The 12,816-nt window shown below is 42.2% G+C and overlaps 1 protein-coding gene across 1 annotated transcript; it reads left to right on the forward strand.

The window, feature by feature from the left end:
* Nucleotides 1-221: 221 nt before the first annotated feature.
* On the forward strand, nt 222-6,916 carry LOC100283166 (SNF1-related protein kinase regulatory subunit beta-1). The gene is made up of 4 exons (NM_001156068.2): nt 222-568; nt 5,552-5,730; nt 5,880-6,042; nt 6,467-6,916. The coding sequence occupies exons 1-4, from the start codon at nt 335-337 to the stop codon at nt 6,779-6,781; spliced, it is 891 nt and encodes a 296-aa protein (NP_001149540.1). The 5' UTR covers nt 222-334; the 3' UTR covers nt 6,782-6,916.
* Nucleotides 6,917-12,816: the final 5,900 nt, after the last annotated feature.

Raw genomic sequence — 12,816 nt, forward strand, 5'->3', positions numbered from 1 at the left:
CGTTACCAGTACTGTACTGTATGCGCGCGCTTTGCCCTCCCAAAGACGCCTTGGGCACCACATACCAACCAAACAGCATAGGTCCCACGGGGAAGTGGCGGTCAGACCACGAGCATCGAGCACCGGGTGCACCGTGCACGTGTGACGCCACGCTTCCGGCTCCGGGCAAGGGCAGTGTGGCACGCGCTTATATTTTACGAGCCCCGCAGCCCCGTCCCTCTCTTCTTCTCCCCCGCCCCCTTTTTCCTAGCGGCACGGCACCAGGCCCGCCCTGGTGGCATCTTCGTAATTTCGCGCCTCTTCTCCGCCACGGCGGCTGGGGGTGAGAGGAGGTATGGGAAACGCCAGCGGCCGCGACGAGGACGCCGCGGCTGTTGACGGCGACGGCGCCGACGTGGAGGACGGCGGAGGGGACTCGTCGGAGCGCGACTTCCCATCGTACGGTAGCGGAGGAGCCAACCACGTGCGGCGCGCGTGCTCAGTGGGCGTCGTAGGGGGCGGCGCCGCCGCCGGATCGCCACCCGGGAGCCCCGGTCACTCGCTCTCGCCGCGGATGTTCGTGCCCCAGGTCAGATCACGAGATCCCGCCCCGCTATGTTGGTTTGTTTGCTCGTTTGGTTAATCCAGGCTTTGGTTTCCTATGCTTGTTTGCTCGGGAGGTGGCCGGGTGATCTGGAGATGCCCGTGATTTGGTTGGTTTGGTTAGGGTCCTATGCGACGAGTTTTCGCGATCTGGAGGTGTCTAGCAAGGTTTGGTGTCGTCCGAATTCGCTTGTGATTGATGCCAACCGAAAAGCGTCTTTTCAATGAACCAATTTAGCTGCCGTGCCATTTCGTGCAGGTTGCTCACTTCGTAGCTTAACTAGTAGTTGCGCTTGCAGTGCGGCGAAACGTTTTTTTGCACCCATCAGAACACGAAAGCCAACTTTGGCTGGTCCTTGGTCTTTATCAGCAGTAGATTTTGTCAGAATATTTCTTTGATGATACTTAAGCAGTTAAGCTGTCAGACAGCCCGCTGCTGAACGGGGAGCTGCCAGTGTACTCGAGTTGTTGATTGGTCATAATAACAGAGTGATGTTTCTTGAATTTCACTTGATTGCCTAAATCAGTGTTGAGATTGATGTTCCAACTAGTTATTTACAACTAGATTACTCTCCGCAAGCCTTTCTTTTCATGTATTCACACCAGCAATTAATTATTGCTCAGGAACAGGGAAGGAAGTCAGGTCTCTGGCATATGTTGACATTTTATATACACCTGTGTTGATGATACTTTAAACTGTGTTGTCACATGAACATCGATATATACAGTCATTGGCATTTTTCATATATACAGTCAGCAACCTTCTGATTTTAAAATGACTGTTTCTTCTGAAGACTAAACCACATGAAACACAGGCGGTGCACTCTGGCGGTGTGCAGATAAATACAACAACAACCAAACAAACAACATAGCCTTTTGCCCCAAGCAAATTGGGGTAGGCTAGAGATGAAACCCAAAAGAAGGATAGAAAAAAACACCGAAATGATAAAAGACAGACAATAGATTTAAGGATAAATAGAAAAAGAGACAAAGATAAATAGAAAAAGAGACAAAGATCATGGTTCAGGCACGTTGATTGCTAGTCTCCAAGTGCACCTATCCTTAGCTAATTCCTGGAGATATTCCACTCCTTAAGGTCTCTTTTTACCACCTCGTCTCAAGTCATTTTAGGTCAATCCCTACCTCGTTTTACATTATCGACCCACTCTAAGACCCCTCTATGCACCAGCACCTCAAGAGATCTCCTTTGTACATGTCCAAACCATCTCAACCGATGTTGAAATTTCTCCTCAATGGATGTCACACTGACCCTATCCCGAATATCTTTGTTTTGGACTCTATCCTTTCTTGTGTGTCCATAAAACCAAGTAACCAACACAACATATGCATCTTTGCTACACTCAGTTGCTGGACATGTCGCTTCTTTGTCGGCCAACATTCAGCATCATATAACATCGTCGGACGAATCGTCGTCCTATAGAACTTACCTGTAAGCTTTTGTGGCACCCTCTTGTCACATAGGACACCAGAAGCATTACACCATTTCAACTAACCGGCTGAAATTATATGCCTAACATTTTGATCAATGTCACCATCCTTTTATAGTATCGATCCTAAATATCGAAAAGACTCCTTAGCCATCAGTTCCCATCGAGGGCAACATCTCCATTCTCATGTCTAGACGGTTTGCAGATAAATACATGGAAAATAAATTATTTGTTGTTTAACTGATTAGGGATCCAAAGATAACTAGCAAATTTATCCATGAAGTTTTCACTGTAGTTGTTAAACTATGGTCTCAAACTGCTTATGATGAAAAGTGAATGACATTAAGCACTGGGCTTCAGAATGGCTCGATAGGATGCTTTTCCTTCGCATAATGTATCTGCAACTCAGATTTCTAAAGCATCCCTTTTTTGTGTATGGCACAAGACTGCATTGATAGTTAAAAACAGGAAAGATCAATTACACACAGATGTGATTCAGCTTGTGGCATTATGAGCATAGGACTTGTGAGAAAACAAAAAACATTCACATAAATATGCTTGGTAATTTATTGTTAATTGCTCCCAAAACTGTTGCAGTTAATAATGATAGACCTAGTAGCATTTGTTAGTTGTTACTAGGTTTTAGGATAGGGCAGTATTTTTTTTTCTTTTCCAGAATTATAAAGAACTAGTTGCATTTGTAATTGGTTTCAGAATAGAACAGTATATATTTTTTCCTTTTCATAATGTGTTGCAGGTCATTCTATATATGGTCCTACTCTTCTTGTCATGTGGAGTCTGCACCACAAAAATTACAGCGTTGACACAGAACTGTGAAAAACAAGTGCATATAGTGTAAGCACCTAGTATAAAATTAGGAAACTTTTACCTTTCATCCCAATGTTTTGCTATGTGACCTTATTTGAGGAGAGTCATGTTTTGTTAGTGAGCCCTTGACCGGCCTGTTATACGGTTTGTTTAGCTGCTTTATCATAAATGTGGTTTTCTGCCACAACTGTGGAAAACTTTGGCAAACAATTTGTCTAAAACACGTGTGCTATGTTAATACAAAATTATGGTATTTGCATGTGCCACAACTGTAGTTGTGGACCAATCAATTTCTGCAGCAATCAAATTCTAACTTAAGTGTCGTATCTCTGTTCCAAATTATAGTTCACTTTACTTTGTCCTGGGTCAAACTTCGACTAAGTTTATAGAAAAATACATCAACATCAACTTAATTTCATTAATTTTTTGTTAATATATTTTTTTGTAAAAACTTGGTCAATGTTAGAGAAGTTTGACTTAGGACAAAGCTAAAGTGATGTATCATTTGGAATGGAGGGATTAGCAACTAAAGAGCCCATAATTTGTTTGCTAAAGTATGCACGACAAAACTGTGGCCGCAAGCTGAACGGTTAATTGTTCTTTCATACATAATGCCTCCCAATTGTTCATTTTGTGGATTTTCAGTAGGACTTCATAGATGAAGCATTATTGGTTTATGTTATTTTGTGTGTGTATTTTACATCGATTGAACAGGCACAGTGGATTACTGTTTTTACTCCTATTTGAAACGTCACACCATTCATTCTAACAGTTTGATAACTTGCTGTGCTATATTGTTCTCTGATTGTATTTCAAGCTGCACAGTTATCTTATTATTGTCTTCCAAGGTTTTAAAGTTGTCTGACTAATCGCTATTAGTCAGCCTTATCGCTAGAGTAAACACGATTAGGGGCTTCGACTCGACTAGGGCAACTAGGAAGCGATTAGTCGTCCTAGTCACTGACTAATCGCGGTTAGTCGCCCGATTAGGGGTTATGTCCGACTAGCTTATGCCTGTTTTGGGCCAGTAATTCGTCCTCTGTTTCTATGGGCCGACGGCCGGCCCACCATCTCAGCAGAAAGTAGAAACCCTGTGTTGTTCTACCTATACCAAAGTAGTCGCATAGTAACCGACGTCCCTTCTCCAGCGCGCGGCTGCGCCCCCTCTTCAGCCCTTCTCTAGCGTGCGGCTACTCTCTGCTCCGGCTGCGCCCCCTTTGCTCCAGCGCGCGGCTGCTGCAGAGGCCTCTGCTCGAGCCGAACCCCTCCAGTGTGTGCCGCCCGCCTTTGCTCCAGGCCTCCACCGGAGTTCACCCTCTAGCGCGCGACCGTTCCTCACTAGTCCACTCCGCCTCCTCCATCAGACTTCTTCGTAGTGAATCAGTTCAGAGTCTGTTCTGAACTTCAGAAATCAGAACTTTCAGAGTTCAGACTTCTTCTCAGTTCATAGTTCAGACTTTCAGAATCTGTTGTTCTGAATTTCAGACCGAGATGAGCACCTCTTCAGACGGTAAACCCTCTGTTCTTTTGGTTGTTCACTTGTTCAGCAGTATTGTGCCCTGCTAGGCCTCCTTTTGAGTCTTGAGTTGCTAAGTGATCTTTACCTTTTAGTGAAATCAGTGTGCTGCTGTCCTGATACAGCTATATTGTACTGCTGTATTGCAGTCCTGTTACAGCTACACACACACACACATATACATATGGTCCTGTTATAGGTAGACGACTATAGGACGATTAGGAGTCAACTAGGCTTGACTAATCGAGCAAATCGACGACTAATCGCGATTAGTCACCTAGCCGACTTTAAAACCTTGTTATGTCTTCCTTATATAAATTAGGGGGTGTTAGGTTCTCCTGACTAAAGTTTAGTTTGTTTCACATCAAATGTTTGAATATTAATTATAAGTATTAAATATAGGCTTAATTAGGTTTAATAATTTTGTCTCGTCTTTAAGTATTTATCTGTGTAATTAGTTTTATAATTAGAGACTATTTAATATCCGTAATTATCATTCAAACCTTCGATGTGACAGGGATTAAACTTTAGTTGGGTGGAACCAATGTGATGTAAATTTCTATAAGAGTCCCTCTGATGCTAGAACAGTACCATTCGTAACTATCCTGAATCTCATATTCAGCTTGTCGATACCTTTTACCCTACTCTTGTATTCTTTTCGGTGAAGAGATTTACTTTTCCTTTAATTACTGCTTGTTTTTCCTCTCATGCCACAAGGTTTCTTCCTTCAGCAAGTTTCTTTGCATGAATATCATAATAGGATCCCAAGCTCATGGTTTGTGTCATCTTGACTATTTTGAGGAAACTGAGTAGCTTGTATTAGTGTCTGTTGATCTGCACTTTCTCAGTGATGAAAGGCTAGAAGCTGGATGATCTTGCAGGATGAAAATCGAATTGTTTCTGCCTGGTGTTATTCATTCAAACTTATTAATAGAGGGAAAAGCTCTATAATGGTAAAATGTGATGTTTGATGGCCTAGGATTTGGTTCAACAACTTTCTTGTCCACCATTTCAGTCATTACGTACCTCCTTTGTCCTGCCACCAATTGGTCCGCCCTAGACCTCTGTCAAGCATATATTTAAAACCAGTCATTTGTCACCTGTTTCCTTAGCTAAATATGTGTGGTATGAGCATTGTCAGTATATATTGATTAGGCCCGTTACTCCTGTATTGCAGACCCCTGTACCTCCACTGCAACGGGCTGCTGATGTAACCCCAGTGTTCAACCAGATATTGATGGATGAACAAGAAGAATACGATGGCCCCCCTCAAAAAGAAATTCCTGCTTTAATTGTCTGGACCCTTGGAGGAAAGAATGTATATGTTGAAGGATCATGGGATAACTGGAAATCAAGGTACACTAGTTTAATTTGTTTATATAATTCTGTTTAAGTTGAACTTTAATTCCTGAGATTGTTTGAATGTTTTAATGAACTTAAGTAGAACTGTAACTTCAGAATGAGGTGAATTTGATCCTGAGATTGTTCATTTATACATGTTGCAGAAAAGCCATGCAAAAATCTGGGAAAGATCATTCTCTTTTGCTGGTACTCCCAGCAGGAGTTTACCGATACAGATTTGTTGTAGATGGAGAAAGGAGATGTCTTCCTGATCTCCCCTGTGAAATCGATGCAATGGGCAATGCGGTTAACCTTCTTGATGTTAATGTGAGTATTAATATTATTGTTTTTGGGCCAAAGACCTGAGCACAGCCAGAAGTATTGGGTGAAATTTACAACACGCATGATACTGCTGTCAACCCTATGCATGTTTGCCTTCCTGAATAAAAGAAAGAAGAATAATTTTGGTCTTAGCTGAACTCAAGTTGTGCATTCCAAATACGTATTTCATGATAAACAAGGACTGAGACGGTAGTATGTAGTTTGTTCTTTTACTGCTTAAACTGCGATAGTCTATCTAATTTTCTAAAAGGTCATCCACTGGGAAATTAAAACTGTACAAGTTGTGATTGAAAATGTTTTACTGAGTTGAGAACTTTAATGCAGTAATATAATACAAAGCTACTCGTGGTATGTTCTATTTTGGTCGTCTGTTTAAATTATCACCCAAAACTCTTAATTATGCTTGCAGGATTATGTCCCTGAAAGTGTTGAGAGCGTGGCAGAGTTTGAGCCACCTCCTTCTCCAGACTCTAGCTACAGTTTCCAGGCACCTGAGGACAAGGACTTCGCCAAGGAGCCTCCTGTTCTTCCATCTCAACTCCATCTCGGTGTTCTTAACTCACAGAACTCGGAAGAAAGCTGTGCGCGGCCGCAGCACATAGTCCTCAATCACCTCTTCATAGAGAAGGGCTGGGGCGCCCACCCTCTGGTGTCTCTCGGCCTAACCCACAGGTTCGAGTCCAAATATGTAACAGTCGTCCTGTACAAACCCATCGAACGATAGCAATAGCCCGCGCCTGAAGAGCGGAAGTTGACAACTCACTGTGGGAGCAGCGATGAACAGCGCCGAAGTGGTACATGCTTGTAAAAGCGGTTGAGGTCCAGGAGTATTTTTTTCCCGTGCCCTTAGCTTGCACAACCTGTGGTACTCTGGTGGTTAGCTGTACATGCTGCGCTGTCATGATGGTTGGTTTGCTGTTACAGAGAGCCAAGGCGTCCTTGATTCCGAAGTACACGTACGTTTGTCGTCGTCGTTCCTCCCCCCATCCCATCCCAGGAATGAAATGTTTGTAGGTGTCACTGAAAACCGTGGAAATCCACAGAAATGCTAGGAGACAGAGATTAGACCATGTGATTCCTAGATTTTTGTTTGTTTTTTTTTTGGCTGGTCAAGAACTCAAGACGATGTTGTTGTTATGAAATGAACTCAAGAAAAAATACAAGTGGGATGCTGTGGGTTGTCTTTTCTGTCTTCACTAGTGTTTTCAGGCCCGGAGCCAAAAAAAAAAACTGCCATTATGCACCAGAGGCACGGAGTTGGACTGTTTGAATCCATCCGGGTTCTAATAATCTCGTAGACTTTTTTTAGTAATGTCATCAAAGCTAAAGATTGTGTAGCATTTCGGCAGTGACCGTTAGATTGAGTCAAGTACTCAAATCCAAAGTAGAACAAGGCAATCACTTGGATGGGACCACCATAATCTATCAAAGACATAGGAGCTTACAGTGTGCATGGCTTCCCTCACCAGATTCATAACAAGGCTTCAAGAGGCTAAATATGTTTCTTACAAGCCCATCCAATCCTCACTCCTCGAGATGAAAGCGATACCATGTTTGTGTATATTGCAATTGCATCAACAATCAGCATGGTCAGCATGGCAATTGTGGTAGAAAGAGAAGAAAAGAAGGCCACATATACAAGGTATAAAGGTCAGTCTACTTCATCAACGAGGTCTTAGTGTAATCTAAAGTTTGGTACCCGCGAATCCAAAAACTACTCTATGATCCTCTGATCACATCGCTTAGGCTTCACCATTAATTCGATGCACATGAGATACTAGTGATAACTGACTACCCGCTCCATGACATCATGCACAATCGTGATACCACACGACGCACGCATCACCAAGTGGCCAGTTGAATTAGGGGCTCTTCAAATTAATTTCACACCACACAACACCATTAAGGCTGAAGTTTTGGCCGAGTTCATGGCAGGGTGGACAAAAATTCAACAACCAATGGTGATGAGTAAGCCAATTTATTGGACAATGTACTTTGACAGATCATTAAAGTGTGGAGGCCCAGCTATACGTACCAGCCATTTCCCAGTCAGTGAGGCAGTAGATGTACATCTATGAAGCATTGTCCCTAATTGCGTCGCAGAAGAGAACGCAACCAAACAAGTGAGGGATCAATGGCATACTATAGTAGGCGATGGTCCCTATAGCCAATTGAGATCATTCGCCTTAGAATTATGGTGCTGGAACCAAAGTGAAGTGCCCCCTCAACTGGAGATGGCAACGGGGACCCAATTCTCCGTGGAGAATTCCCTTATTAGAGGACGAGTATGGGAGTAATTTAAGTTCTGATTAAGCAAGAGTTTGTGTTCTGATCAAGCAAGAGTGGCTATGTGTCAAGTCCATAAAGATATTTGTGGTACACATCAATTACCTCCAAAGATAAATTGGTTATTGTGTGTGCAAGTGCATTCATCCCTTTTGTGAGTTTTGGTGATTTGGATAACAACACATTTAAAGGTCTAACAAGTTTGCTAATTGTTAAACAGGAAATTCAGTATGATGAACATACTTGAATAGTGTATAATGATCAGTGAACAAAGGTTCAACATAAGGTTAATTAACCAGTGAGACAATGCAAATGGATATAGTATTGGTCTCTATATTGGGTTGAATATATGGACAAGACCTGAGAAATCACTATGCATAAATATGATCAGAATAGAGGTTGAAGTGCTTAAGAGGATTGGTCAATCTAAAGTGAATGAAATATGATGAATCATGAATTGGCTTGACCATATTACTATTAGTCCATATATGAATCTATGAGAATCAAACTAGAGCTTGATTGATCTTAGCATTTATATCTAGATCACATTCAAGCAAGGTTCACAATATTGAAGAAATGATTCTCTCAATGGATGCTCAATATGATGTGACTCAAGAATGGCTTGATAGGGTGAAGATAGCAAGGAAAGGGCTTCGAGGAACTAAGCGGAGGTGAAGGCCAAGCGACGACTTGTGGACCAAGGTACCATGGCTAAGGTGAAGAAGAGAGTACTTGCACTAAGTCGATGAACTAATCAGCTATGAAGAGTTATAATATGTTGATGCATCAGTAAGGTGACTTGAAACCATGATTTGAACTCATATATGATGAAATGGTACAAGTCACAGGCTCGATTTAAGTTTGCTTCAAAAGGTGAGACAAAAATGTTTGTGATCCTTATGAAGAAACACCATGGAGAAATCACTCATGAGACACTAATGACTCAAGAAGTTTACTTAATTATATTTTATTTAACTTGAGTATAGGAATCGTCGTACTATCAAGGGGGATCCAAAAAGAAGGTTGGTGTTGGTACTAAAGCTCAAAATCCTTGATCTAAAACTTCCATTTTACCCTTGTTAATCCTTAGTGAAAGTATGTAGTACAACCTTTTTAAGTCTATCTTGGCCAAAATTGCTCTCTGGAAAATACTGGTTCAGCTGGTTTTCAGGCTGGTTCAGCTGGTATTCAAATACTGGTTTAGCTGGTTTTCAGGCTGGTTCAGCTGGTATTCAAAAACAGTCAACCGGTTTTTGGACCAGCTCAGCCGGACACTCAACCGATTTTTGTACTGTTCACTTTTTTTCTGCTAGTCTGCTGTGTCAGCCGCAGCTTTTTGAAAACCGGTTCAACCGGTTTTTGTGCAGAAAACAAAAATGGCTAGTTTTGGAGCCCCACCTATATACTCACTCCTACCTCTCTCCCCCACACAAGAGCACGACTTGGACTTGAAAGTCGCCTAGAGGGGGGTGAATAGGCGGAATCTAAATATTATAAACTTAAGCACACACTACAAGCCGGAGTTAGCGTTAGAAATAAAACCGAGTCCGAAAGAGAGGGCAAAAACAAATCACAAGTAAATAGCAAGAGTAACACGGTGATTTGTTTTACCGAGGTTCGGCCCTCGAAGGCCTAGTCCCCGTTGAGTTGGTCACAAAGACCGGGTCTCTTTCAACCCTTTCCCTCTCTCAAACGGTCACCTAGACCGAGTGAGCTTCTCTTCTCAATCAATCGGGGCACTTAGTCCCCACAAGGACCACCACACAATTGGTGTCTCTTGCCTTGATTACAAATGTCTTGGGAATAAGAAAGCAGGAAGAAGAAAAGCAATCCAAGCGCAAGAACTCAAATGAACACAAATATCTCTCTCTCACTGGTCACTATTTGATTGGAATGATGTTTAGACGTGGGAGAGGATTTGATCTCTTGTTTGTGTCTTGTAGTGAAGTCTAGAGCTCTTGTATTGAATGCAATGGCTGAAAACTTGTATACCTTGAAGTGTGGTGGTTGGGGGGTATTTATAGCCCCAACCACCAAAGTGGCCGTTGGGGAACTCTGCTGTCGACGGGTGCACCGGACACTCCGGTGGTGCACCGGACAGGTCCTGTACACTGTCTGGTGCGCCTTCTGGCGCCTGCTCTGACTTCTGCGCGCGCAGTCCGCACTGTAGCGTTCACTGTTCACTTTTGCAGACGACCGTTGGCGCGCTAGCCGTTGCTCCCGCTGGCACACCGGACAGTCTGGTGCTACACCGGACAGTCCGGTGAATTATAACGGAGAGCATTTTCCAGAAACCCGAAGCTGAGGAGTTTGAGTTGATCCACCCTGGTGCACCGGACACTGTACGGTGGCACACCGGACAGTCCGGTGCGCCAGACCAGGACAACCTTCGGTTGGTTTTACTCCTTTGTATTTGAACCCTTTATTGGACTTTTTATTGGTTTGTTGTGAAGCTTTGGCACCTGTAGAACATATTTTCTAGAGCAAACTAGTTAGTCTAATTTTTTGTGTTGGGCAATTCAACCACCAAAATCATTTAGGAAAAGGTTTGACCCTATTTCCCTTTCAATCTCCCCCTTTTTGGTGATTGATGCCAACACAAACCAAAGCAAATATATAAGTGCAGAATTGAACTAGTTTGCATAAGGTAAGTGCAAAGGTTGCTTGGAATTAAACTAATATAATTATTTCAATAGATATGCATGGATTGTTTTCTTCTTATTTAAAATTTTGGACCACATTTGCACCACGAGTTTTGTTTTTGCAAATTCTTTGGTAAATTCTTTTCAAAATCCTTTTTGCAAATAGTCAAAGGTATATGAATAAGATTGAAAGAAGCATTTTCAAAATTTGAAATTTTCTCCTCCTGTTTCAAATGCTTTTCCTTTGACTTAAACAAAACTCCCCCTCAATGAAATTCTCCTCTTAGTGTTCAAGAGGGTTTTACAAATTTTTGAAGATACTTTCTCCCCTTTTGAAAACTCATTAAGATACCAAATTGAAAACTTCATTTTAAAATTCGTCAAATTCGTTGGTGGTGGTGCGGTCCTTTTGCTTTAGGCTAATACTTTCTCCCCCTTTGGCATGAATCATCAAAAACGGATACTTGAGTGAAATATGAGCCTTTTACTTTCTCCCCAATGGCAAACAAATAAAAATGAGTGAAGATTATACCAAAGTGGAGAGATGGCGGAATACCGACAAAGAGTAGATAATACCGATGGAGTTGAGTGGAAGCGTCGTCTTTGCCGAATACTCCATTTCCCTTTCAATTCTATGACTAAGCATAATAATACACTTGAAAATACATTAGTCATAGACATAAAAGAGATGTGATCAAGGTATATAAATGAGCTATGTGTGCAATGTCTCAATCAAAATTCCTAGAATCAAGAATATTTAGCTCATTCCTAAGTTTGGTAAAGGTTTTCTCATCTAATGGTTTGGTAAAGATATCGGCCAATTGACCTTTGGTGTTAATATAGGCTATCTCGATATCCCCCCTTTGTTGGTGATCTCTCAAAAAGCGATACCGAATGACTATGTGCTTAGTGCGGCTGTGTTCAACGGGATTATCCGCCATGCGGATTGCACTCTCATTATCACATAGGAGAGGGACTTTGCTAAATTTGTAGCCATAGTCCCTAAGGGTTTGCCTCATCCAAAGTAATTGCGCGCAACAATGGCCTGCGGCAATGTACTCGGCTTCGGCGGTAGAAAGAGCTACTGAGTTTTGTTTCTTTGAAGCCCAAGACACCAGGGATCTCCCCAGAACTGACAAGTCCCTGATGTGCTCTTTCTATCAATTTTACACCCTGCCCAATCAGCATCTGAATATCCTAATAAATCAAAAGAGGATCCTTTAGGGTACCAAAGACCAAACTTAGGTGTATGAACTAAATATCTCAAGATTCTCTTCACGGCCCTAAGGTGAACTTCCTTAGGATCGGCTTGGAACCTTGCACACATGCATACGGAAAGCATAATATCCGGTCGAGATGCACATAAATAGAGTAAAGATCCTATCATCGATCGGTATACCTTTTGATCTACGGATTTACCTCCGGTGTCGAGGTCGAGATGCCCATTGGTTCCCATGGGTGTCTTGATGGGCTTGGCATCCTTCATTCCAAACTTGGTGAGTATGTCTTGAATGTACTTCGTTTGGCTCATGAAGGTGCCTTCTTGGAGTTGCTTCACTTGAAATCCTAGAAAATACTTCAACTCCCCCATCATAGACATCTCAAATTTTTGAGTCATGATCCTACTAAACACTTCACAAGTAGATTTGTTAGTAGACCCAAATATAATATCATCAACATAAATTTGGCATACAAACAAATCTTTTGCAATAGTTTTAGTAAAGAGTGTAGGATCGGCTTTACCGACTTTGAAGCCATTAGTGATAAGAAAATCTCTTAGGCATTCATACCATGCTCTTAGGGCTTGCTTGAGCCCATAAAGCACCTTAGG

Source organism: Zea mays, chromosome 9, assembly GCF_902167145.1.
Source record: "Zea mays cultivar B73 chromosome 9, Zm-B73-REFERENCE-NAM-5.0, whole genome shotgun sequence".
Lineage (NCBI taxonomy): Eukaryota > Viridiplantae > Streptophyta > Magnoliopsida > Poales > Poaceae > Zea > Zea mays.